Genomic DNA, 24,386 nt, shown 5'->3' on the forward strand with positions numbered 1-24,386 from the left:
AGACAGGGGCGGGGGGCGTGCCGCAAAGTGTGTATATATGTATATGTGTAGGTGTGTGAGTGCTGCCTCGCTTGTTGCACGCAGCTACTAGGGAGCCCACACAGTTTTGCGGTTATGTTTTGTGCCATGCTGTGGCAGACATGGGGCAACATGTGGCACTGGCAGCATGAACAACAACAACAACAACAACAACAACAGGAGAAGCAACAACGCTATAGTCGGCAAAGTTTTATGCCTTTGTCTCGTTGCGTTTCATTTGGTTCGTTAAGCGTCTTTGCCGCCACTCAAATTGTGGCAAAGTTAAGTAAAAATCTGACAGGCGGCTCGCAAATGTGTCGCTCATTAAGGCAGCCAGGAGCAACAGTAGCAGCAGCCAGGAGCCAGGAGCCACGAGTAATCAGCAGCCAAGCGTACCAGACACACACACTCACACAGACTCACACACTCTCACATGTGCTTAAGTTGTCACAGCAAAGCACAAAACTCGTAACTGAAACAGTTGGCGTCGGGACCACCCGCCAGTTGGTACCGCCTACGACCCACGCCGGCTCCAGCTCCAGCTCTTTCTCCTGCCCTCTACAAATATCCTAGCATAGTCCGGAGCCGTGCTTTGAGTTAATTGAATTCGGCGTAGTTTAAGTTATACGGCAAAGTCATAAACTTGCGCATATGCGTAGAACTCTGCTCGCAGCTCGCAGCTCGCAACTCTCAAGTCTGTGGCTGTGGCTGTCATATATACTATACATGCCGTTATTTATGTACTGCCAGCACGCATACAAGCACACACACTCACACACATGTGGGGCTTTTAGTGCCGCCTTTTGCTTTGCATCAAAACTCGTGCCGCGGCACTTAAAGTGCTTTATTATTTGCAAAGCGAACGGAATTTGAGCAGCTAGCAACAAGCATTACTTATGGTCATATTATAAACGGAAATACCTCCTCTGCCCGCACGCCCTTCTGCCACAGCTTACAACCAAGTTGCATGCAACATGAAGTTCGAAGAAATTGTGGAGCAGAGATTTGAGGCAAGCAGAGCATACAAAATAATCTACTTCAAATTATATATAAATAATAAAGTAGAATTATAATCCAAAAAGAATGCATAAATATAGCAAATTTATTTAAATTGATTCAAGTCTCACAGAAATTAATTTCTTTTGAGGAATTTTAAATGGAATTTATGGAAATTGTTTATGCAAGGCAAAGTAAAAATGATTTATGAATCATTGATGATACTATTCAGAACAGTTATCAATTTTAATAAAATATTTTCAGAAAATTAATATACATATAATGCAATTTAATATAATAATAATATATCATACAAATAAATAATATAAATTTACTCAGAAATAGTTTTATTTTCTTCATACTCTAAGTCCATCAAAGATGGTAGCTCTATTTTAACAATTTCACCTCAGTTTTTCTCAACATGTTTACACAAAGTGCACTAAAGCATCAAGTAATTCCCGTCATTTAACTTAAAGTAAGCAAATTTCTAGTGCTCACAACAAAAAGTTTCTTGCATAAACCATAAACTCTCTATGGCAGAACTTATATTTCACTTCCTTTTCAAAAAGTCGCAGCTAACTAACTGTTTGCTATGAAACTTCAGACATCATAAAGTCAACAGCTGACAGCTTTTGATATAGTGCAAAAATGAGGAAATAAGAAGAAAACTGAAGAGGAAGAAGCAGAAGATGAACAAGTGTGAAAAAAATGCTATGTGAAGAAACTTGTATATACACAATACTCTATAAATACATACACTCACACATATATATCACACATATACATGCTTGTGTGTGTCTGTGTGTGTGTGTGTTTTCGCACTATAAGTGCGGCACTTCCGCTACAAGCCACAGCAAATGGGAGCCATCTTCATGTGGCAGCCACAACTTAATACCACTTTAAATTACTTTCATTTCCGTTTTTGTTATTCGAAGCGCGTCCTCCAGCGGCTGCCACAGTCGCTACCTAATGTACCACCAAGCCACCCAGCACCCACCACCCACCACCCACTCACTCACATTTGGTGGTGCTGCTCCATGTTGTTTGCCTGTTTCAGTTTCATTTCGAGTTTTGAGGCATTGCTTATTCTTAATTAAGTTGTGCGCCACAGAAATACTTGCGAACACTTTTTGTAGCCTCTAAAAAGTTGCTGTTGTTGCTCTACAACAACAACAACAACAACAGCAACAATAACAACTACAAGTACAACAATATCCACAACAGCTGCGACTTTGTCTGGCGTTGAACTTTGCACTTGACATGTCTAGGAGGTGCGTGACACGAGTCTGCCCACAGCTACGCCCCCCTTCTACTCACACTCCTCCTGCTATCCTGCTACAAAGTAAGGCTGTGAAAAATTCATAACTATAAAAATAAGCAGTACTTTGCCAGCTTGTGGGCGTGGTTCAGTGTTGATTAGCTGGCTTAGCCTAAGACGCTGCATTGCTGTGCGCCATTTCCTAAGACGCCACGGCTGTCGTTTAATTAAATTATAAAATTAAATTGTTAATTAAATTACATGCCAATATCTTTCAAATGACAGCTCTACCCACCCACACCACACCACACCGCAGCACACCGCACCACACAGCAACCACAAAGCCACAGCAGCTCTTAGCTAAGAGCGTTAAGCGCGCTCTCTTAACATCGCTGGCAGCTGCGCACAAGGCGCGCAGCGACGTCGCTGCCGCCGTTGCCGTCGCAGTCGAGGTCGACAGCGCATTGCAACTGCCTCGCAGTGTTGTACAACAACAAAATATTCGAGGTTAACATGCCGGCAATTAATTTCTGCAGCTGAAAATTCAATTAAGCAGCCATAAAAAATGCTTAACAGAAAATACAAAAAAAAAGAAATACAAAAAAAAAAAAAAAAAAAAAAAAAAAAACAACAAAAAAACAAAAAAAAAAAAAAAGAAAGCAAATAAAATGACGAACATTGTGCAGGGTTTCTTCTGCCATGCTGCAGCTGCAGCTGCAAATGAAGAGTTGTTAAATTGAAGATTGGCAGATTGCATTTTAAATCCTCTTAACAGACGCCCATGCAGCCAAGCTGCAGCAGCAACAATTATGACAAGTCCAACAGGAACGGGCGGAACTTTGTGGTCAGCCAATTAAAAAAGGACCACAAATGGGCGGAAGTTGTTGAAAGAAGTTGCAGGGAGTGAACGAAGGCAAAATACCCAGCAGAGAGTAAGACTGAATAGAAATAGTAAAATAAACTGGGACTGTAAAATCTATGGCTAAGCTATAAATACTCTGAGTTATGCTCTGACTTATATATAGTTTGATATGCATGTACTCCAACTTGTATATACTATGTAGATATTATGAAGGTAACTAGAACTTATTTTTCACATCATAAAGTCTGGATAATGACTATCTAGAAATAGTTAAACTTTCTCTTTCATTATGAACTTAACTTTTAATATTTACTTCGGACTTCAGCAAACTTCATCAACCAAAACTCCCTTTGCTACATATTCCATTCATTGCACACTAGTATATCTTATAGCTCGGTCTAGGGTATATATATGTGTATGCTGTAGAGCACAATAACTTTATAAATAGCCAAGTTGGAGTTGGAGCTAAAATATGAAGCAAGGCAACAACAAAAACTACAAAACAAAAAAAAATCTATTTATACATAAATATATATTTATTTATATATTTAATGCTTATATACATCAAATAGTGGCACGGACTGTGGCTAGTTTGTTGCGGCAACAGCAGCGACATAAATAGATTTAAATGCCGCAGGGATTTGTATTTTCTTATTGGACTTTGCGTAACTTTTAAATTACGAGATGTAATTAAAAAGTTTGCGCAATGCTGTTTGCTCTTATCCCGGCTACTTATATATATAAATATATATGTATAAAGGCAAGCTTATATAGAGCTTAACATGCAATGGATTTGCTGTAAAGCTGCAGCTTAGTCATTTATATTAAAATTTACCATAGAGTTAGCTTACCAGTTTTCTACAGTCTTTTTGGATGGGATTGCAATGACTTACCTGAAAAAAGTTAAAAAAAAATGGAAATAAATTAATTGGCATATGAAAAATAATTCTAGCGTAGCAATAAATATATTTGCGTGTTATTTATGTCACTATTAATATATATTCAATAAATAAGTCGCTGCAATCTATAAACCTATGAGCCCCAAAAAGTATGCTACAACATATTTTATGAATTGAATGCAATTCAAATGGAAAAAAAAAAAATTAAAAAAAAAAAATATAAAAAATAAATAAAATAAATATAAAAAAAAAAATAAAAAAAAAATAAATAAATAAATAAAAATAAACTATAAATTAAAACTAGGTCAGTTTATTTTATTATAAAATTTTAAAATATATTTAATTTTATAAAAAAAATGATACTAATAATTCAATATGCTCAGATCGAAATATGATATTCCTCTGAAATATTATTATCTGAAATAATAATTAGAGTGTAGATAAGGTATAGATCGTAATCATTATTAATATCTCAGTAAACTAACTTATTTTACTTAAATTATAATACAAAGTCCTCATTTCTATATATATGTACTGCATACATAGAAAAGGCGTTGCCAGAAGTAATTTTTAGAGCTGACGCTGAAATGAACATTGAAAGGGCAGCTGATGCTGCTTAAGAGTATGTATGCATATGTAATGGATATATTTGAAAGCTTCCGACTCTTGTTAAGCTCGACTGAATTTGATTAGAGCCTGCTTCAGCCCCAACGCCCTCGAGAATAGCCGAAACCAAATGGAGTGCTGCAGAGCTAGTTAGTTGGGGCCACTTGTGCAGCTGCAGCTGAGGTTGAAGCAAATAGTTAATCGCCGTCTGTGTTTGCAATCAGCTGCAATTGAAACTTCGTTAGGCGGCAGCGACTAAGCGTGCAGCTGCAGCTAATCAAATTTGGCTACGCTCCACTTCACTTCGCTCTAGATCAGCGCTGAAGGACTCAGGGACAATTCCTTTGCAATCAAGAGCTGAGCGCTGGGTTATAATCAACATTTTGCCTCGGGTATGAAAGCGCTTATGTAAGTTCTACTCTGGAGAGTGGAATTGTACTTATTATGCGAAATAATTTCATGTAAATTTAAGCTAAACAAACTGCTAAACGTACGCATGGCACAGTCTGAAGATACAATTGTATCTAGATACATTCCATTTGGCAATTGCATTTTGTGAAAAGGGAAGGCAGCCACTATTTGGTTATGTATGGCAGACGTTTAGTTTGATTTATGCATGCCGCATGGATGCATACAGCATGCACCATGCAGCATGCAGCATCCAGCATGTAGTATTTTGATGGGCGTGGCTGGTATGCAACAATTTAATTGCCAACTGAATGTTTATTGATTTATGCGTAATGCACATTAATGCCACACAACGAGCTACAAAGATATGCAACAGAGCATTTGGCAGAAGCCATTTGACCGTTCGACCTCGAATCGAAACAAATGGCATGAATACATTGATATATATCTGCATATACTTATACACAAATACATGCATATATGTGTATGCATTTATGGAGGCCAAAATGTATCAAAATTATTTTAATAACTATACATTTCGAGCGCTCACTCGATTGGAGCTGGTTAAATTGCCCTTGGGCGCATTTAAATGTGCAACAATTTATCAAAAGCAATTATCATTATCCAATATACTAGTATATAAACAATAGAGTGTACTTGTGCATATTCGTATGTATAAATATAAAATTTGATTATTGTAATACAATTCGATTTGAAATTAGTTCAACTAGATTTGGGCTTTAAGAGCGGGATTTCAGTTTGGCTTGATCTACTGTCTAATATAATTCAATTTTATTTTAATTTTTTAGTTTATTTAAAATACTATAGAAAAAATTCTTTATTTTATTTATTTTTAGTATTTTGTAAAAATAATTAAATAATAGTAAATTATAGTATATAAATAAATACTATAATTTATTATTATTGTATATTATAGTATTTATTTATATATGTAATAAATTAAATAATAATAATTAAAATATTAAGCATCTATTCATTTCTTATTTTTTATTTATTTATTCATATTTTTAATTTTAATTGTCTTTTAATTATTTGTATATTTAAGATTTTTTTATTACATTTTTTTTTTTTCATTTTGAATTTGTTTATTTATATGTAATATTATGTAATCTTAGTACTAAGCTTTTCATTTTATTTGTGTATTTTTATTTTAGTTTTTTAATCTAAATATATATTTTTTAAATATTTATTTTGATTTAATATTAAGTAACACATTTGCCATTTTTATATTGCTATTTCATTTTTTATAAAATTATATCAAATTGGTTGCATTTTATTTTGACACAAACTTGTGTTAAATTGTTGCAACACAACTTTTTGTTTTAAGACCCTCGAGTGCCACGCCCACAGCAGCACTGAGAGTGTGGTTCTCTGGCTATGACAGAGAACAGGCACAGTCTGCGGTGTGTGTTGGTGAGTGTGTGTGTTGGTGAGCGTGCATGAAAATCAAAACTTTTTCCCGCATGACTGTTGTAAAATTTTGTTAAATTGCAGCACTGTGCACTGTGGCCGAATGTTTATGATAAAATAAAAGAAAAAAAAAAGAAAATTTGCATAAACTAAAAAAAAAAAAAATAATAAAATAAAATATTAAATAAAAATAAATTTATATGATTATAAATATGTGTATGTTTAATCAGGGAAAATTCTTTACTGGCAGCAATAGCCAATGCCATTTGCCCCACTGTGGCTCGCACAATTTGCAGTGCAACAAACTAACAACAACTTTGGGGCATGACAAAACCAACTAACCGACAAATGAACAGACAGACATAGAGACAATGGCCCACATACAATTGCGAAGCGTGCCCTTTAGGCTACACGGCAGTTACTCCATCTAACACCAGGCTAACAACATGCCACGCCCAGCCGCCCCGCTCCGTCCGCCACCTTTTAGCTAAGCAGATTTGCGCTGGCGCGTCGCATGAATAATTTGCCAAATTAATAAATAATCACGGATTTTCTGGTTTGTTAGCTTTACGTTTGCATCTCTCTAACGCCGACAGAGCCTCCCAGCAACGGCCCCCGACAGCCCCCCGAAAACCCACAATCCTCCTTGATTTCTAACGCGTTCCCAGTTGGAAAGTAAATTGTTTAGTGAATCCAGCGCCATGGGGCAAAACTGGTGTCCAGTCACGCATGTAGTTGGCACATCTAATGGATTGTTTGCCATTTACCAAGAGGCCCCCAAGCACTGCCTGTCTCTTTCTCTCTCTCGCTCTCTCTGCCTCTCTCTCTCTTTCTTTCACTCTGTAAATTGTTATGAAAAATGTGATTTACATGCGAAATTTGCATTTGGAATGTTGCCACAAAATGAAATTCATTCGCGAACATTTTGACAAATTGTGAAAAATTATGAAAATTGCGCAAATTAAATATAAATTTAAGTGTTTTAGTTTAGTTGTTGTTGTTGTTGTTGCTGCTCTTGCTGCTGCTGCTGCTGTTTTTGTTGTCTATTTGAATGGACAATTCCCAATGCGACTTAGTTTGTCTAATTGGTTGTTTCATTTGCCAATTGGCAGCCACTCGATGGCTTCAATTAAAATGCCAATTAAGAAAATTTCAACTTCCGAAACATGCATTTCCCTTTGTCGGCTCGCTACATACACATAGACACACTCCCACACACAGACACACACACACCACCATTCAGGCTGGCTGTCTGTATGCCATATTAACGGAAATTAATTTCTGTGTTGCATTTCGTTTTTTGCCCATTTTTCTTTCCCTTAATTTTCCATCACTTTCATATTTTATGCACCCAACGTATGTGTACGTGTATATATATATAAAGTTCTTCTTCTTTCTTTTTTTTTTGTTTTACAACAATGAAGCAATTTTTATAATTTTCACTCTCTTTGCAGCGGCTGCTGCAGCTGCTGCTGCTGTTCATTTCCTTCTGAATGCACAAAATGTGCCATTGCCATATGAAAATGGCAAAGGAACCAAAAGAACTGGGGAAAGAGCCATGTGAAAAACGCACTGACAAACGGCAAAATGGTAAAGCGGCAAAACGGCAAATGCGAACGCAAATGCAAACGCAAACTGAATGCATTCAATGCGTCCATCCGCTTTGCTTCGTCCATCAATCCGTGCAACGTGGTAGCTGCTGCTGCTGCTGCCTCTCCATTGCAATGAATGCGTCGTCATATGCATGACTGACTGACGGACGAGCTGACTGACTGACTGACTGACTGACTGACGGACTGACTGACTGAATGCCTGATGCAATGAAATGAGCGTGTGAACAAGCTGGCCCAACGTGGCGTATGATTAATTTTCGTTTAATTATAATTTGCACGCATTTATGTTTATAATTGCGAGCTAGTTGTTATTGATATTTGTTATTTCTGCGTACTTTGCATATAACTAGATGCTAACTGTGATCGATCGCTCTTTTAAAGTGTGGAAAGTGTTGAAATAATTTGAGTTTTCCTTTCATGGTAAGTAACGTTAGATATTAGATAGGACAATCATTGGTTTTGGGGGGATATACATATCTGTAAAAACTTCTTCTTCTTCAACTTCTGCTAGGTTCTAAGATGGATGTTAGATAATAAATAAGAAGATAAATGGAAGTCTGTCCTTTCCATCTGGAAAGCTGTACGACAGATAGAAGGAAGCACAACTCGGAAGCGAGTCACAACTCTTAAACTTGACTATGTTATGAAAGAGCAGCTATTTAAACTCTCTATTTCTCTCTCGCTCTCTGTCTCTGTCGTATGATTAATTTTCGTTTTTCTATTCCTGTAAAAGTATCCACATCATTTAAAATATAAGCCTCCATATATTCCTACTTAAGGAATTCTTATTTCTATTTTAAACTCAATCTAACTTCAAGTTTCCCGCCTGCCCAGACACCAGCTACAATCCAACTGAACTTTCATCTAGAATTCTGTTGAGTATTTAACCATACTGCATTTCATTTCATCAGAACTAATCCCAACGTTTTCCAACACTTTTGTAACCATGTAGTTAGTTAAGCACTCGGATTTTCCGCCCAACTGCTGCAAAAGTTTTGTGAACGCTGGCAATGGGTGCAGCACGGCCAGTGCCAGTACAGTGGTTAAATTACATCAATTACCGAGCACTTTTTCGCAGAATTGACATTTTTTCGCAGAATTTTTCATTCCATATGCACTTGCCTTGACGCTGACTCTCATATTTCGTCTGAATTGCTTTGGCATATTAAAGCAGGCCGTGTGCGGCTTGGCCAAAAACAATTGTCACTGATTACGCGCGTGGGCGTTGCCCATAGGCGAGTAACAGGAGACAGTCGGCAGTCGGCGTTCGGCAGGCGGTAAGTTGTCTCTGTCGCACCTGTCGGGCGCTTCATCATTCATTTTGTATGAGCATCGAGCGCGTAGGTAGTGCGGCTGCTTGGTTGTGTTCATGTCTAGAAATGCAAATTGCAGGCAATCAATGACCACAACAGCAACAATGATCAGACACACACAAACACACGCAGGCACATAGAATCATTGCACACACACACACACACACACACACACACACACACACACACACTCATAGCGGCAGCAGAGCAATTTCATATGTCACAATGCAAACCACAAGCTCGCCGGCACGTTTGTCCCCAGCTCGGGTGCCCATTGTCCTGCGTCCACCTGTTTGGGCATGTTCTATGCCAAAGCTCTACCATGCTCGCACTGACTGCTGTCTGGCTACAATTGGCACGGCTGCATGTGCATGCAGCAGAGCCTGTCTGCCGCTCATTTACCTCGGCTTATAACACCTAAGTGAGCGACTCTCATGCCATGTCAGACGTCTCCTGCCCGCCCGCCCGCCTGCCCGCCCGCCCGCCTGCCCGCCCTCTCGCCTGCTCGCCTTCAGGTGTTGAGCCAAGGGGCATTTGGTCTGCCTGATTTATGGCCTGGCCCGTGCGCATTGTTTACTCCGTCTTGACAGCGGACACTTGGACGAGTTGTCGGGCAATTAAAGCGTCGCCTTTGCTGCGTTTAAATTACACATAATTAATGTTGCATATATATTATATCAATTCTCAATGGAATATTCTCTCAGTTGTCATTGCGGTTAGCACTTGAGTTGAGTCGAGTTGAGTCGAGTCGAGTCGAGTGAGCGTCGCCAGCTTAATTAGGCCTGCGCCTAGTCGCAATTGTCTCAGGCACACTGCTCACCTTTGTTGTATTGTCTGCAGGCAGGGGACACGGGGCACGGGATGCGAGAAGTAAGACACGAGTCAGGTGTCTCCAGGCTGGCTGCTAGCTCGGTTCGTTTTGGGGTTTTCGCTCGGTTTTGGGGGTTTTGGTTGTAGCTTGGTCAGTCACTCGGTTAGTTAGTCGTCCTCCTTCCCCACTTCCCACTTGCTATTTGCCATTGTGTGTGTGTGTGTGTGTGTGTGGCATTTCAAGCTGTGCCACAATGGCCACTGGCCAAAGGTGAAAGGTTGACTGTGTCTGTGCGCACACGAGTGCCAAGTGAATCCATTGGAAAAGCAATTAAAACTTGGCACATCTCTTAGTTGTTTATGTTTGCAACTAACTGCTTTTAGCTTACGGCTTTCAGCTTTCAGCTCTCAGCTCAGTTCAGTTGCTGAGCTCAATGCAAATCCCCAGGACAAGGTCGGGTCGCATTAACCTGTCTTAGCTCTCGTAATAACATATTTACATCAAAGTGCCATAAAATATTTAAAGGGGCAGGAGGTTGGCCCTCGAGCTTCAGCTACACCTCAAGTCTTTGGCCCGGGCCACATCCGTCTCAAGTCCAACCGCACTCCACTTCCGCCAGCTCCGCCATCGAACTTGACCAGCTGTGCGCGTGCGAACTTTCAAAACTTAACAATGAAAAACGCTAGAGAAAATTTTAAAGGCAACAACAACAACAGCAGCAGCAACAACAACAACAACAACAACTCGCAACAAGCTGCAACTTAAGCTGTAAAAACTTTTGCAATAACTCTTGTGTGGCTGGCTCGGCAAATCTGCGCGCATCCATAAAACACGAAACGAAAAGACGAAAAAACAACAAAAAACAACGAAAACAGAAAACAACAAATAAAAAATGCTCCCAGACTTTTGTTGCTGTCGCTGGGATATAAAAGCAAAATTAACGCAACGCATCGACATTCGAGTTGAACTCTCTCCAGAGTCGCAGCAGCGTGTGCCGAGGTGTCTCAGCAATGCTGAGAGGAACGGGTAACCGAGGTTCGAACTGCGAACTGCGAACTGCGAGCTGCGAGCTGCGAGTCGTAAGTCCGTGTCCAAACTGCAAAGGCGACTCCCAACTACTGCTCAGGGCTGCCTATCGGGCGCGGCAAAGGGCGTGAAAACCGCGTAATAATAAAATATGATATGAAAAACCTTGTAAAGCGCCTTTCAGACAATTTATAACAGCAAAGGCAATAGCGGCAGCAGCAGCACCAGCAGCAGCGCCAACAGCAGTTGGAGCTATCCACAAGGGCAGGTCAGGAAGTGATGTAGAGCTCCAAAAGCAACCAGAGCAGCTGGCAGCTGGACCACGGACTGCTCAGTATTCGATTAAAAATAAAAGGCAAATAAATGCTGTAAATATTGGATTTCGCTGGCTCGTTGTATATGGCACACCCACCAGTTGAGTGGGCGGCACAGTGGGCGAACAATGTTGTAAAGCGAATACAAATTAAAGGTGAACTTATTTATGTGTTTACTAAAGATTAGAATTCATCTAAAATTAAGATCAAGAATTGAGCAATAACAACTGGGAATTCGGGTTTGAAACGGAATATGAATGAATGAATTTTAAATATGATTTAGCTATAGCTAGAGCATTTTTAATCACGCTCTCAGAACAGACTCAGAGAGCAGTCGATTGCTTCGGCTGCTCAAAGAGTTTGTTCAGGATCGAGCAATGTGTTAAATGAAGCAAAAGGTCTTTTGTCTATGTATTGGTATTTATGTGAGGGTTACGCTCGCCTATTATGCTTGTATGTGAATTGAACGTGTGTGTGTGAGTGCTAAGACTCAGCTCTGTGTGCTCTCTCATTGTATAATCGTGAATCGTAGCAATTCCTAAACGATGTTCGTTCATAGAGCATCACACGAATAGTTCAGCTGAAGGCGCTCAACAGAAAATGAAAACGAAAAGAAACGAAGTCTATTGCTCAGAGCGAGAGCGAGTGAGTATGCTAACAGATCATCAAGAATCAAGCAATCAACCATTAGTTAAGACTAGTTAGTTAAGACTACGATTAAACTGGAGGTAAAATTGCATTAGAACAGAAGAAGATTTAGCTAGATGAATATTAACTCATTCATTCATTCATTCATAGGCATAGGCTGGCATAGATCTGTTGGCTTTATTCTATATTCATAGCCAACTTAGCTTACAAATTTTATGAATCAATGTTTAACTATAATTTAAGCACTTGGATTTCTGCTGGAGACTTTACTTATGCTTGCTTTCCACAAGCTTCCTACATCTATTTCTCCAGAGGTTCTGCAAATTTTCTATACTGCCTTCATGCACACTCCAAGTCTCTGTTGAAAATGCCTCAACATGATTTAATAAAACCCCCAATTAGCCTCTAGCCTCTAAAAATTACTTATATAAGAGTTCCCATAAGATTTTACTTTATCTTCATCACATTTTACAGCTGCTGCACTTAGTTAAGCGTTCCACTGTGCCATGTCAAGATCTGTTTGCCAGGCGAATGGGTTGCAATCAAATTTATTGCGCGTCGAAATGCTGCCACCAGCAACAACAACAGTGACAACAAAAGCAACAACAACAGTAGAGGAAGGACAACAAGCAGCCGCAGCATCGACAGCAGCAGCAAACGGAAGCAACGCAGCAACAGGAAGGCCCCAAAGTGGATAATATTAAAACGCAATGCTGGACACTGAATCGCTGCTTGTTGGCTGCTGCCATTGTTGGCTAAGCAGGCCGGCCGGAGCAGTGCAGGCGAACAGGAACTGTAGGTTGAGACGGAAGTGTTACGAGCCCGCAGTTGCGGTAGCTGCAAATATATATATAGATAGATAGATATATATATATCTGTCCTTTTTTTTATTGAAATATGAGAGACTGGCTGGCAAGTGCGTTGGCTGTCAGCTGCCTTCAGCTGTTGCTGCACTTTGAGCTCACACACAACGCCCACCGAACACCGACCACCGCCCACCGCCCAATGGCCAAATGTCAAGTGTCAGCCAACAAATTGGGTGGATGGGCTTAAGTTCAGTGCTTGCGGGCCGCCAAAATGTCATAATGTGCATCCTTTTGATGGCAACTTCATGTCACTTGCAGTTGCTGTTCGCATTAACCAACAGCAGCTGCTGCTGTTGTTGCTGTTGCTGCTGCACTGGCTGGCAGTGAGTGCCGTAGTTTTTGGCTGTACGGCCAGTTTAAAGCCGCATGTTTTTGGTCACTTGCGTTTAAGCCACTGCGCCTGACAATGTCGCGGCTTTTTGGGCCAACGTCGCGTATACGTAATGCGCCTTTTTGTTGCCCTTGTTGCTGCTGTTGCTGCTTTTGCTGCTTTTGCTGTTTGTTTGCATTGTGTTGCTGCTGTTGCACACTTTGTCACTTTTGTTTTTACGCTTTCGCTTTATTGAGTTAATCGCTTTATGTGCCCCCTGTTGGACAGCTTTTGTGACAGCAAAAAAGAGGGGAGCTGCTGCTGCTGCTGCTGTTACTGCTGCTGTTACTGGAGTACAGGATTCGATATAGCTACACAGAGACTCACTCACACTGACACACACTCACTCACACACACACTCTCTCTCTCTCTCTCACTCTGTGTCTGTCTCTCACTGTGAAGCATTCGGTATTTGCCATTCGAGCATGTTTGCCTTTCTGCACTTTCAGCCAGCTCAACACTTTTAATTAATCTGCATCAGATAGTTGTTCCCCTCTCTCTCTCTCTGTTTCTCTCTCCCCCCCTCACACTCCACTCGCCCGCCTTTTACTGCTCTTAATCGTTGTAACTCGTTTTTCGTTTTTGGCAAACAAAGTTTAATGTGTTTTTATTGATTGCGTCAATATGCGGCCCTTTTGTGTATTCACATTTTATTGTGGCTGCTATATAAATATATGTGCACGCCACGCCCACTGAGCCACCGCCCACCATTGCCGTGTGTACAGCGGGAATTTTGATTGAGCGCCCGTTTGTTGATTTATGTGCAGCAGTTCAGGAATTTATGTGCGGTCGTTGAAAAATGCAAAAACGCGGGCACGAAAAACCAGAAGAAGTGAAATTCCAATTGAAATAAAATAGGGAAATTCATATGCGAATGCTAACCAAATAGGGGCAACAAAAACTATATTCTCACTTTGCTGTATAATTAAAGGTAAGTGCACATATTTTCATTTTACATTCAAATATGCGTGCAAATAACGACGTTGTAAACATGCTGAAGTGGAAAATCAGTTGATTTTCAAATGGGTTTTGCATCGAGTGCAGCTGCTGCATAGATGAATAACAGCTGGCGTTAATATTGAATATAATGCAAGGTGTTTGATAAGTTGAACATGAGCACACGTGAGATAAGAACAAAAGGAATGTGGCAAGGCAGGAAAAAGTGATTGAGAGGAGAGTTAGCTAGGTTAAAGTACATGTTAATGTATTGCAGATTATGTGTGAGTATGTCGAGAGGTTGAGAGACTTTTGCCTTAGAATACTATTCCTATATTCTATTGTCTCTTGATATAGTTCGTGAGGGGCCTGTTTCATTCCAGTCGTTTCTTGAGCTTCTGAAGACTTTTTAAATGAAAACTGCGCATGTGAGTCAATTCGATATTTTCAATGTTTCCACACATGTTGTAAAGTATAAATCGGCTTCCAAACCGAACTTTATTCGTTCTCATTGGGTTATACTTATACAGAAGGCATATATATATATCGAACAGCGAATATTCACAAGAGCAACTGAATTATATTCCATTACTGTGTAAATTACATATCTTCTAGCTCAGGCAGAGCTCTCAGCTGTAGTCAGCCTAAGCATAAGCCATTGGATTTGTATTGAGAGAAGTGGATTACTTTTATGACTGAATGGCGACTGTGTGTTGTGTGCGTGTATTGGTAGATGAAAGATCACTCGAACTATGCCTTCTCAGAGTAAACAACTGAATATGGTGCACTTAATGTTGACTGTCTCTTGACTCCACATGGACGCATGTCTGATGTGATCTACATTGCGGATTTCTTCCTTTGATATAGGGATATCAGAAGACCAAACGTCTTGAGTATCAATATAATAATGCCTTTATACTATTTTCAAAGAGTAAGAGCGAGCATAGAGAGAGAAAGAGAGAGCATGAAGACAGCAAACACGCAGAGACAAACACAGAAAAATCGCTATGTTCATCCTTACAACTACAACTCCAAAGCTGCCCTTACAAAAAATACTAACTTAATACTCTATAATCTTCTAATAACTTAGCAAATAGTTCATCATTTACTACGACATATGGGTGAGCACCATTTGCTCCATTCACATATTAAATTGAATGCACACAACATCGTTTACTATCCGACTGAACCCAGCTAAGCTCCAATTCGACTAGACTTTCATTATGCATATTCACAAATTGATGCACTAAAATGCCCATCTATAGCCTACTCAAAGGCAACACATTTGCAAATAGGAAAATTTGCAATTTGTGCTGAGCAATTTCAGCATGCAAATTGTGCTATTATTTATGATTCTTATTAACTCATCTCGCTTGCATAGGAAAGTATTTCCTTTGTCTCAAAAGCGAATCCTTGAAGATTTGTATTTGCTTTCATAATTCGCCAATGGATGGGGGCAGGAGCTGGCGCACTCTGTGGTATTGTTGCACTGTTCACATTATGTTGCATTATCTGCAATACATTTGCATAACACTCATACGCCCCATGAGCATTAAGTCAGTCAGCAGAGACACTAAGGCAGCCGCCACAGATGCCCAAAGAGATAGAATGGAGCAAGATATATAGATATATATATACATATATATGAGCAAAATATGTAAATAATATTTCAACAATAATTGCTTTTCAAACTCAAGTGCAGCGCCAAGCATCCTTTCAGCTATCTCTCTCTCTCTCTCTTTCTCTCTTACTCGCTCTTTCTCAGTCACTTTCTTTCATTTCAACAGCATTTTCTTGGTAGCTGGAAACAAAAGGAAATGTCCAAGTGCTGCTGCTAAAAATAATTAAAATTTAAAACGGAATAAATGCACAAGAATAACATTTACATTTATATCCTTGTCCAAAGACTCGGCTGCAGCTGCTCTGCTCTGCTCCTGTTCCTCTGCTGCTGCTCGTCGCTTTACAAATAAATTCAAATTCAACAAGTTGAGTTGGCTGCGTACTGATTCACTCGAGAGAATAGAAAACGTATTTAAAATTAAACTAATGCTTATAGTTATTGCAAAACTATGGCGAACTCAAATGCCAGTGCACATTGAATTGCAATGAGGCAACTTGTCTTCAATTGATGCTGAAATGTCAACTGAAATGTCATGACAGTTAGCAAGGAGTCCGACTCGGAAGTGAATGGCCAACAACAAGCGGGGGCCCCAAAGTGTTCCATTTTAACAACTTGAGGCAGCTGCAAGGAATCATTGTCTGTCTGTCTGTCTGTCTGATGATTATCTTCAATATGTCCAGGCAACCGCAATTGAAAAGCAACTACGAGTGCATAATGCAGCCAAGCAGCCCGTTAGGCAAGTCGCCTAGATGGGATTGGATAGCATAGGAAGCCAAGCAGCTGCCTAGCAATTGTTTTTGAGCAGGCAATTGGATTTGCGTTTTGTTCACATGCTGATACGAGAGCAGCGAGCAGCGAGCAGCGAGCAGCATCGTAATATTAATATTAGTCTTGGATAATGGCACAGAACTTGACTCCCAAAGTGGATGGCAGTGCGCAATGGGAGTTGCTGGCCAGAAATTGCAGTTGAATAAGCAAAATGTTAGATAAGGGAAATGCCATTCAAGCCGAACATGGCTAGAGTTAACTAGCAAGCGTTCGTTGTTCGCATTGCATGTTATTATTAGCTTTTGATACCGTTACGAGCCGAGTTGAGTCAACCAATTGGCTTGAGGCTTGAGGGTGTGGGAGTTACCTCTCAGTCTTCTGCAATCGCTGGCCACGTTTTGACACGCTCCGGTATCATTTTTGTAGCTTTCAACTAAACTTAATTTAAGCTAATTAACAAGTAAGAGATGTAAGTAACATAAGTACATTATAATTATATTAATAATGCTGCTAAACTAAACTGAACGGACCTATCACAGCATCAGGGACTAAGTCGAGCAGCTTTTACCTCCAGCAATGGCAACAAAATGCAATCAACGCGTCCTTGACAAACAAATTTGCGAGGCACTTTTAAGCTCTTGGGGTGGCAGCGACAAAGTCGAGACGCGAGAAACGAGAGACGAGCAACGGGAGACGAGAGTTGAGAGTCAAGCGAAAGAGAGAGAGAGAGAGAGAGAGAGCTCTTCAAGCAAAAGAAAAGCCAATTATAATTAAAACAAATTCCATTTCGCCTTATCAGCGTCCGAGTTATCAAGCGCGATAGCGGCCCAGGGGAGAACGCAGCACGAGAACCATTTTGCGTGGCTGTCGAGGGGCGTGAAGTGTGGGCGTAGCGCGTCCTGGCTGCGCGAGGGCTGCGCACACCAAATATAATATATACATGTATATATACACTACGATGTATATGAAATGTACTTTTTTGTTGTTTCTAGCTGCCGCAGGGCTACATACTAACGACACTCAAATCAAATGCGATAATCTATGACCCGAGGGGGAGGCGCGACGCAAAAAGGCTGTCAGAAAAAAGGAACGACGAAAATCAGAAAAAGGAGCAAAAAACATACAATAGAGAGAAAAAACCAAAAATAAGTAGCCGCACTTAATATTTATGAGTGGCATTCGCATGCAGCTTTAATGGACAAGTGGCTGGCAAATATTGTTAATGGCTTGGTGGTAAGACTAACAGATACCCTATACTATAATACAACTACTTTAGACTATTATGTCTACTATTCTTTAGCTCAATATATATTCGTATACTGTTGGCCAGTAAATTTGTTTTAGCTACTACTTAATTATTGTCAACTGCTGCTCAATCTACTACTTTTTCTCTAATTGTGCTTCTATTATTACTAATACTGTGTGCTACTACTGCTATTTCTACTACTAATAGTCAGTGTACTACTACACTTTTATTGTCTATGTAATACTGCACTCTCAATCTCTTACTATGTTACTTTACTACAGTATTGTCATTTCTATTCCGTGCAATACTGAACTGTCTACTCCTATGTCCACTCTTACTTTAAAATAATCTAGTGCTACTACTCTGCTTATATTTTAATATGATCAAACCAATTTACGATTATATATGTATTATAATATCTTAATGCTTCGCTATGATTTGCTACCATACAACAATTATATACTACTTTACGACTACATCATTTTGTACTTCTATATGACTATATCTACTACTATTTTACTACGTCACGTACTACCATTCAACAACTACTACTATTAAATTAACTACTATTCCATTCTAATTAGTTTTTCCTCAATATCTATTGCTCTTCTTATTCAATATAACGGAATTTCTTATACAATTTTCAAGTATCCAACGTAAGTTCTAGGGTATATAAAAAGTGAGCAGCTAGCTACAAAAAATTAAGGTAACGAGTAATGGAAAAATGAGTGACTCGCTAGGCCCAGGCGCTGTGAGACAGGTGGCAGCAGTTGGGGAGGGGGCAGTGGGCGACGCCCACAAAAATACATTTCCTTGGATTATTTAACTACTATTGATGGCGGTGGCGTTGGCAAATGGCAGGACATTGAGAAGGACACAGGACAAAAGACGTGGAAATGTTGGAGCTCCATTGAATGAATGGCTGAGTGAAAGAGGCAAGCGAATGAAACAGAGAAACGAAACGGAACGAAACGAAACGGATGGCGGGGCGATTAGCAAATAACAATAAAACGCAAAGGGCGCCCGCGGCTCTACATTCAGGCAGGCAGGCAGGCAGGTGGGTGGGCGGTTGGTTGGGGGCGTGGCGACAACTCTCGAACCGCAGAGCCCACGAAAACCAATGCAAAGGCATCGACAATCGGCTAAAAAAATATAAAAGCAAAAGCATAAGAAGCGGCAGAAGAAGCGTTTCGCTTACCTGCGGGGCAGACCAAAATAAAATAAAGACGAAGACGAAGAATAAGGAGCAGAAGGAGAAGAATCAGTAGCAGCAGCAGCAGGGCTAAGGAATAAGGGTAGGCACGCTTCGGTTATTTATTTGCTCGTTTATTTTCAGCACTTTTCGGCGCATTTATTAGAAGTTGTTGCCCTAAGCATTGAACAAAATAATACCAACAACAACAAGCTGAGGTGATTGCTTTAAGCAAGCGTTGCTGGGGGTGAGGGAGCTGGCGGAGAGGCGGTTGGTCGTAGCGTAATGGCTGCTTAAGCAACGAAATGCTTAAGCAAGAAGAAAAATATGAAAGACAAAAAATATATATAAAAGGTTAGACACGCACGCCAAAAATAAAAGAAAGAAAATCCAGAGAAAGAGAGTGTTACAGTGAGAGAGAGGGAGGCAGAATATCGACAGCCAGCGCCTGGCAATTTGAACTCGCTGACATGTTGTCAACGTCAGGCGCTTCGTGGCGAATTGAAAATCATTTGTAAATCAAATTTGAAAATGCTGCCTGAAAGAGCAGATAAAAGGATGCATATAACGAGGTGGCATCGGAATAAGAACTTTGCGTAGCTGTGAGTAAAAGCCTGTCCCGAGAGATATATATAGAAAGAGAGAGAGAGAGAGAGAGAGAGTGAGAGAGATTGGTGGCGAGTGGGTGTGGCTGGCTGGATCTGAATTTGTTGCTGTGGCAACGTGAAATTTGTCAAATTCAGCAAACATCATTCGTCATGACTTTGCTTCATGCGCTGATTCCGATTCAATTGGGTTTTCTAAATGGAGATAGAGGGAGATATCAAGCCATACCCTATTATCAACCCCCCTCCCCTCCCACACTGGCTGGGATTATTGGCAGCGAACTTGCGTGGGGTCTGACATTGGGGCTTTGTCAGGATAAGCAGTGGCTGCCTCTGCTCCTACTACGAATGATGATGATGCGCTTCTGCTGGACTAGCTAGCAGACTCAGGCAGGCAGACAGACAGACGGAGCTTAGCTCTGACTCTCGACTGTCATTCACGAACTTCTTAATTGTTTGTTATTAATGATGCCATTGTTGTAGCTGTTGCTGCTGTTGTTGTTGTTGTTGTTGTTGCTGTTGACTGTCAAATTGAAAATGACAAAAATGAATGGGCAGCGGCAAGTCGGTTAAGCTTTCCACTGACTTTGATGAATGCCGCCTGGCAACAGCCACAACGAAACTAATTGATTGCCCCTGCCACGCTCTGATTGCCCATAGCCGATCCTCCCCCCGCCACACACCCTCTCCAATTTTCCCCACAAAAACACAACCTACACAAATTGCAATCGCAGCAAATTAATATTAGCACTTTTCACGCCAATCACATCATCAGTGTCCAGCGCTGAGAATCGCAGAGAGCGGCCTGGTGCGTGCTATAAATAAATTGACACTCAAACAATTTACAATAAATGACAGCACATGTCTTGCACTCATCTCACTCTCTCTCTCTCTCTCTCTCTCCCGTCCACAATCAATAAGCCAAAGCTCAAGCAACCCGAACTGCGGCTCCCCTATTATCCGAGTTAATAGAGGTAGTTTTTTGAAGTGTAAAACGCTTGAGAACCATTTGGCTGTTTGATGGGCGCACATAAATTTGCGATTATGCGGTTCATTACATAACGAAGAGCACTCATCGATGTAAATGGGCTCACACACAGCCCACAGACATTCGACTTGCGAAACTTGGCTCGAAACTTGCTTCGCATTATATTTATGCTCTTTTGCCAAATATTTGTTTATGTGCGACTAGAAAGCCAGTTGATTTGGCCTAACTTCTCTAAGTGAAAATGTGGAAAATGTGCAATGAAATTGGGCGGAATATGTCAAATATTAACTTGAATAGTTAAGAGTTTGTAGGGGCTAGAAACATTTATGAAATTTGTTAAGTAGGAGAATACTTGAAGTTTGCTTAAATTTAGAATGTGCAAGCGAATGTCAAAGGAGGCGCAGGGGTTGAGGAATACCAATTGGTGTTGGTTTTGGTTTAAGTCTTGCTCATTGCGTGGTCTTGGTCTCTCTGTTGGTCTTCATCTAGTTGTTGATCTTGGACTTAAAAACGTTTGCCTTGATCTTGTATAGGTCTTCATTTAGTTAAAGATCTAGGTTTTCATCTAGGTAAAGATCAGGGTCTAGGTCTTAGTCTTGGCTTTGGTCTTCTTCTTAGTGGGGCTTGGGCTTCTAGTTTGTCTTCATATAAATTTAGGTTTTGGCCTTAAACTGAAAAACATTTGCCTTGGTCTTAGTCGAGGTCTTCATCTTGGTCTTGCTTTTCTTCGTGGTCTTCATCTTTGTCTAGGTCTTTGCCTTGATATTATATATTATTAAAATATCAATCTTAAAAACTTTCAACTTAATTAAAATACTAAAAATCCATTTATAGCTGTAATTTCCATACCCAAAACCTTTACACGGTTCATAAAGCATTATCAACACTAAAATTGCTCATTTAAATAATTTAAAATCTCTCCACACAGATTGCTAACTATTTCATGTTTTATAACTAATTCGCATCAGCCACGCCCTCGCAGCTGATGCTGATGTGCATATTGTTTTCCGTTATGCCCCGGTACTCACCGTGGTTGTGGCCGGTGTGGTGGCCGTATGCGGCGTATAGGCCGCATATGCCGGCTGGGGCAATGGGGCCGTATAGCGATAGGCCTGCTGGGCGACCGCAGCGGCGGCGGCGGCAGCAGCCGGTGCATAGCCCTGGGGTGTCCAGCTGGTGGCACCGCGATATGGTGCGCCCGCTGCTAGAGCGGCGCCAGCAGCAGCAGCAGCTGGGCTGGTCATGGCCGGTGGACGCTGTGGTATGGCGCCTTTGAGTGCGACGGCTGAGGCGGTCAACGGTGCGCCGGGAAAAGCGCTGCGCGGCGTTGGCGGTGCGGCTGCGACGCTAGCGGCACTGGACGAGCCCTGCAAACAGGAAAAAAAAAAAACAACAAAAAACAAATGAGCAAAGGTGGAAGTAGTCCAAAGAGGGAGAGAGAGAGAGAGGATACGATTTAGTTGTGTGTGTGTGACTGTTGCATGCATAAATAATGCTGCGCATGGATTTTGGTGAGGTTTTTGTTGTTGTCATAAATGGAAACCGCAGCACAGCACAGCTGCCTCTAACGGTTCGCAAAGCTTTGCTTATCGCTAGCAAAAACCGCCATGACATCCGCCATGACACACACACACACATACAGATGCAGGCTACAGGATTTTTGTTTTATTGAGTGCCAGTTGCGCTAGTTCGTCGCAAAAAAATAAATAAACAAATAAAAATCAAAATAAAAACAACAACAGCAAGAAGAAGCAGAGAGTAAACAACAAAACGTTGGTCATAAATAAATTTTTGCGAAGCATTCAACGAGTGTGAAGGCAGATGCAACAGTCGCATGACAGTCTCTCTCGTGTGTGTGTGTGTGATGTCCTTGTGCTGCCTCGTCGCGCTTCCTGTGCTCCAGTTTTGCATTGCAAATGCATTTGGCTCGCCCAGAAGCTTTTGGGCCATTTGTTTTTTGTTGCCAGCCCGGCTATAAACACAAATAACTCGAGGTATTTCTCTCTATTTTGTTTTTATACCGTGAACCCATTTTTTTTTTCGCGTATCAACTGATATATTTGAATGCGCTGAACTGTGCATACAGTCGCCTGCCTCTTTGTTTTTTGCCATGCAGTTTACAAGGTGAATAATTTCGTGTTGTGAATTCGCATTTCTTGTTGCTGCCGCCGCCCGCGAGTTTTGCTGTTCTTGTTGTTGTTGTTGTTGTTGTTGGGTTTGATTGCAACCACAGCTCACAAATTTGCTGCTGCCTTAAACAAAAACAAAAAGCGGAAACAACAAAACGCCATTTTGTTTGCTTGATTGGCTCAAACGGATGCGAGTCATTCGCATAGGTTGCAGCGCGCTACTTGCAACGTGGAACGTGGAACGCGCAACGTGCCCGTTGCATTGCGTGTTTCCTCGATTTTATATTTTCACAATTGCAAATGTTTGATTTTGGTTTTGCGTTTCCCAGCACTTCAGCATTTCCAGTTAATTTTCGTGTGCATGCGATTTGATTGCGGTTGCGCCGCTGTCGAAAAGCTGCCCCCAATGGGAACGCGCTTCCTCCCTTTCCCTCTCTCTCTCTCTCTCTCACTCTCCTTAATTTGGCAGCCAAATGACAGAGGTAATAGAAGAAAGAATGAAAGAAGTACAGCTACGCTTTCAATTTGAGTTGAGCTGCCATTTGTGGCAAGTTCTTGGCGCAAGTAAACATGCAACGCCAGGTTGCAACAAATCTAGGCAGCTAACTGTAGCAGCTGAGTGGGAGGCAATCAAGTCAGCTTTAGTCTAGCAATTGAAGGCTTGACAAATACAATTTAATAATTGACTACAAATTACACGCACACACGAGTCGTGCTCAATCGGCTAACAAGGAGTTTTACCAACACACACAGACACATATACAGTAGAATCCGGCTATAACGATTTATAGCGTCCATTATAGTGACGAAAATTGAGGTTCCCAGAGTAAAGTTATACGATTATAGCGTCTTCCGGGTATAACGACGGTCGTTCGAGGCATCGTTATAACCGGATTTTACTGTATATACACAACAAATCTCAACCTGCTTATATAAATATATAATTATTATTTACTTATTTTCTGCCTCACTTGCCTGTCCACATTCTCCCTCCTCTTCGCTTCTCAATTATGGCTCAGCTCTCATTTAGCTTAGCCTTCAAATTTCATTTTCAAAATTTGCTTTCCCATAGATACCCATCAAATTTTCAAACAGTTTCAACAATTTGTAGCACCTTGCCAATAATCCCTCCCCCACGTACAAATACAAGCATGTATGTGTGTGTGTGCTTGTATATTTTCCTATAAAATAGCTGCCTAAGAAGTTTTACGGTTATGCGCATAGACCCAAACTTTCCAGAACTCCCATCAATTGCTTCAATTTTGGGCCATAAAAACGAACTGGCAAACATTTTAAGCGCACAAATGCAATAAATTTAAGCCGCTAAATTAGACACGTTTGCCACATTGTGGGCGTCGCCTTGCACACACATACACACACATATAGTATATATACTCTTACAATTGCTATCGCTCGTCTCACGACAGTCGCCGTCCCGCATCGTGGCGAAAATAATCATAAA

General features: G+C 40.8%; 1 protein-coding gene across 3 annotated transcripts in view; it reads right to left on the reverse strand.

Annotated features, from left to right (window-relative positions):
- The window catches only part of LOC6582444 (protein alan shepard), a 158,954-nt gene that overhangs the window by 53,487 nt on the left and 81,081 nt on the right, over positions 1-24,386 (reverse strand). For all 3 annotated transcript variants that reach the window (XM_032731298.2, XM_044009915.1, XM_044009914.1), the window contains one exon: positions 21,824-22,162. In XM_032731298.2, the coding sequence (XP_032587189.1) occupies positions 21,824-22,162 (339 nt within the window). The remainder of the gene's footprint in view (positions 1-21,823; positions 22,163-24,386) is intronic.

The sequence above is a fragment of the Drosophila mojavensis genome, unplaced genomic scaffold (genome assembly GCF_018153725.1).
Source record: "Drosophila mojavensis isolate 15081-1352.22 unplaced genomic scaffold, ASM1815372v1 contig_74, whole genome shotgun sequence".
Lineage (NCBI taxonomy): Eukaryota > Metazoa > Arthropoda > Insecta > Diptera > Drosophilidae > Drosophila > Drosophila mojavensis.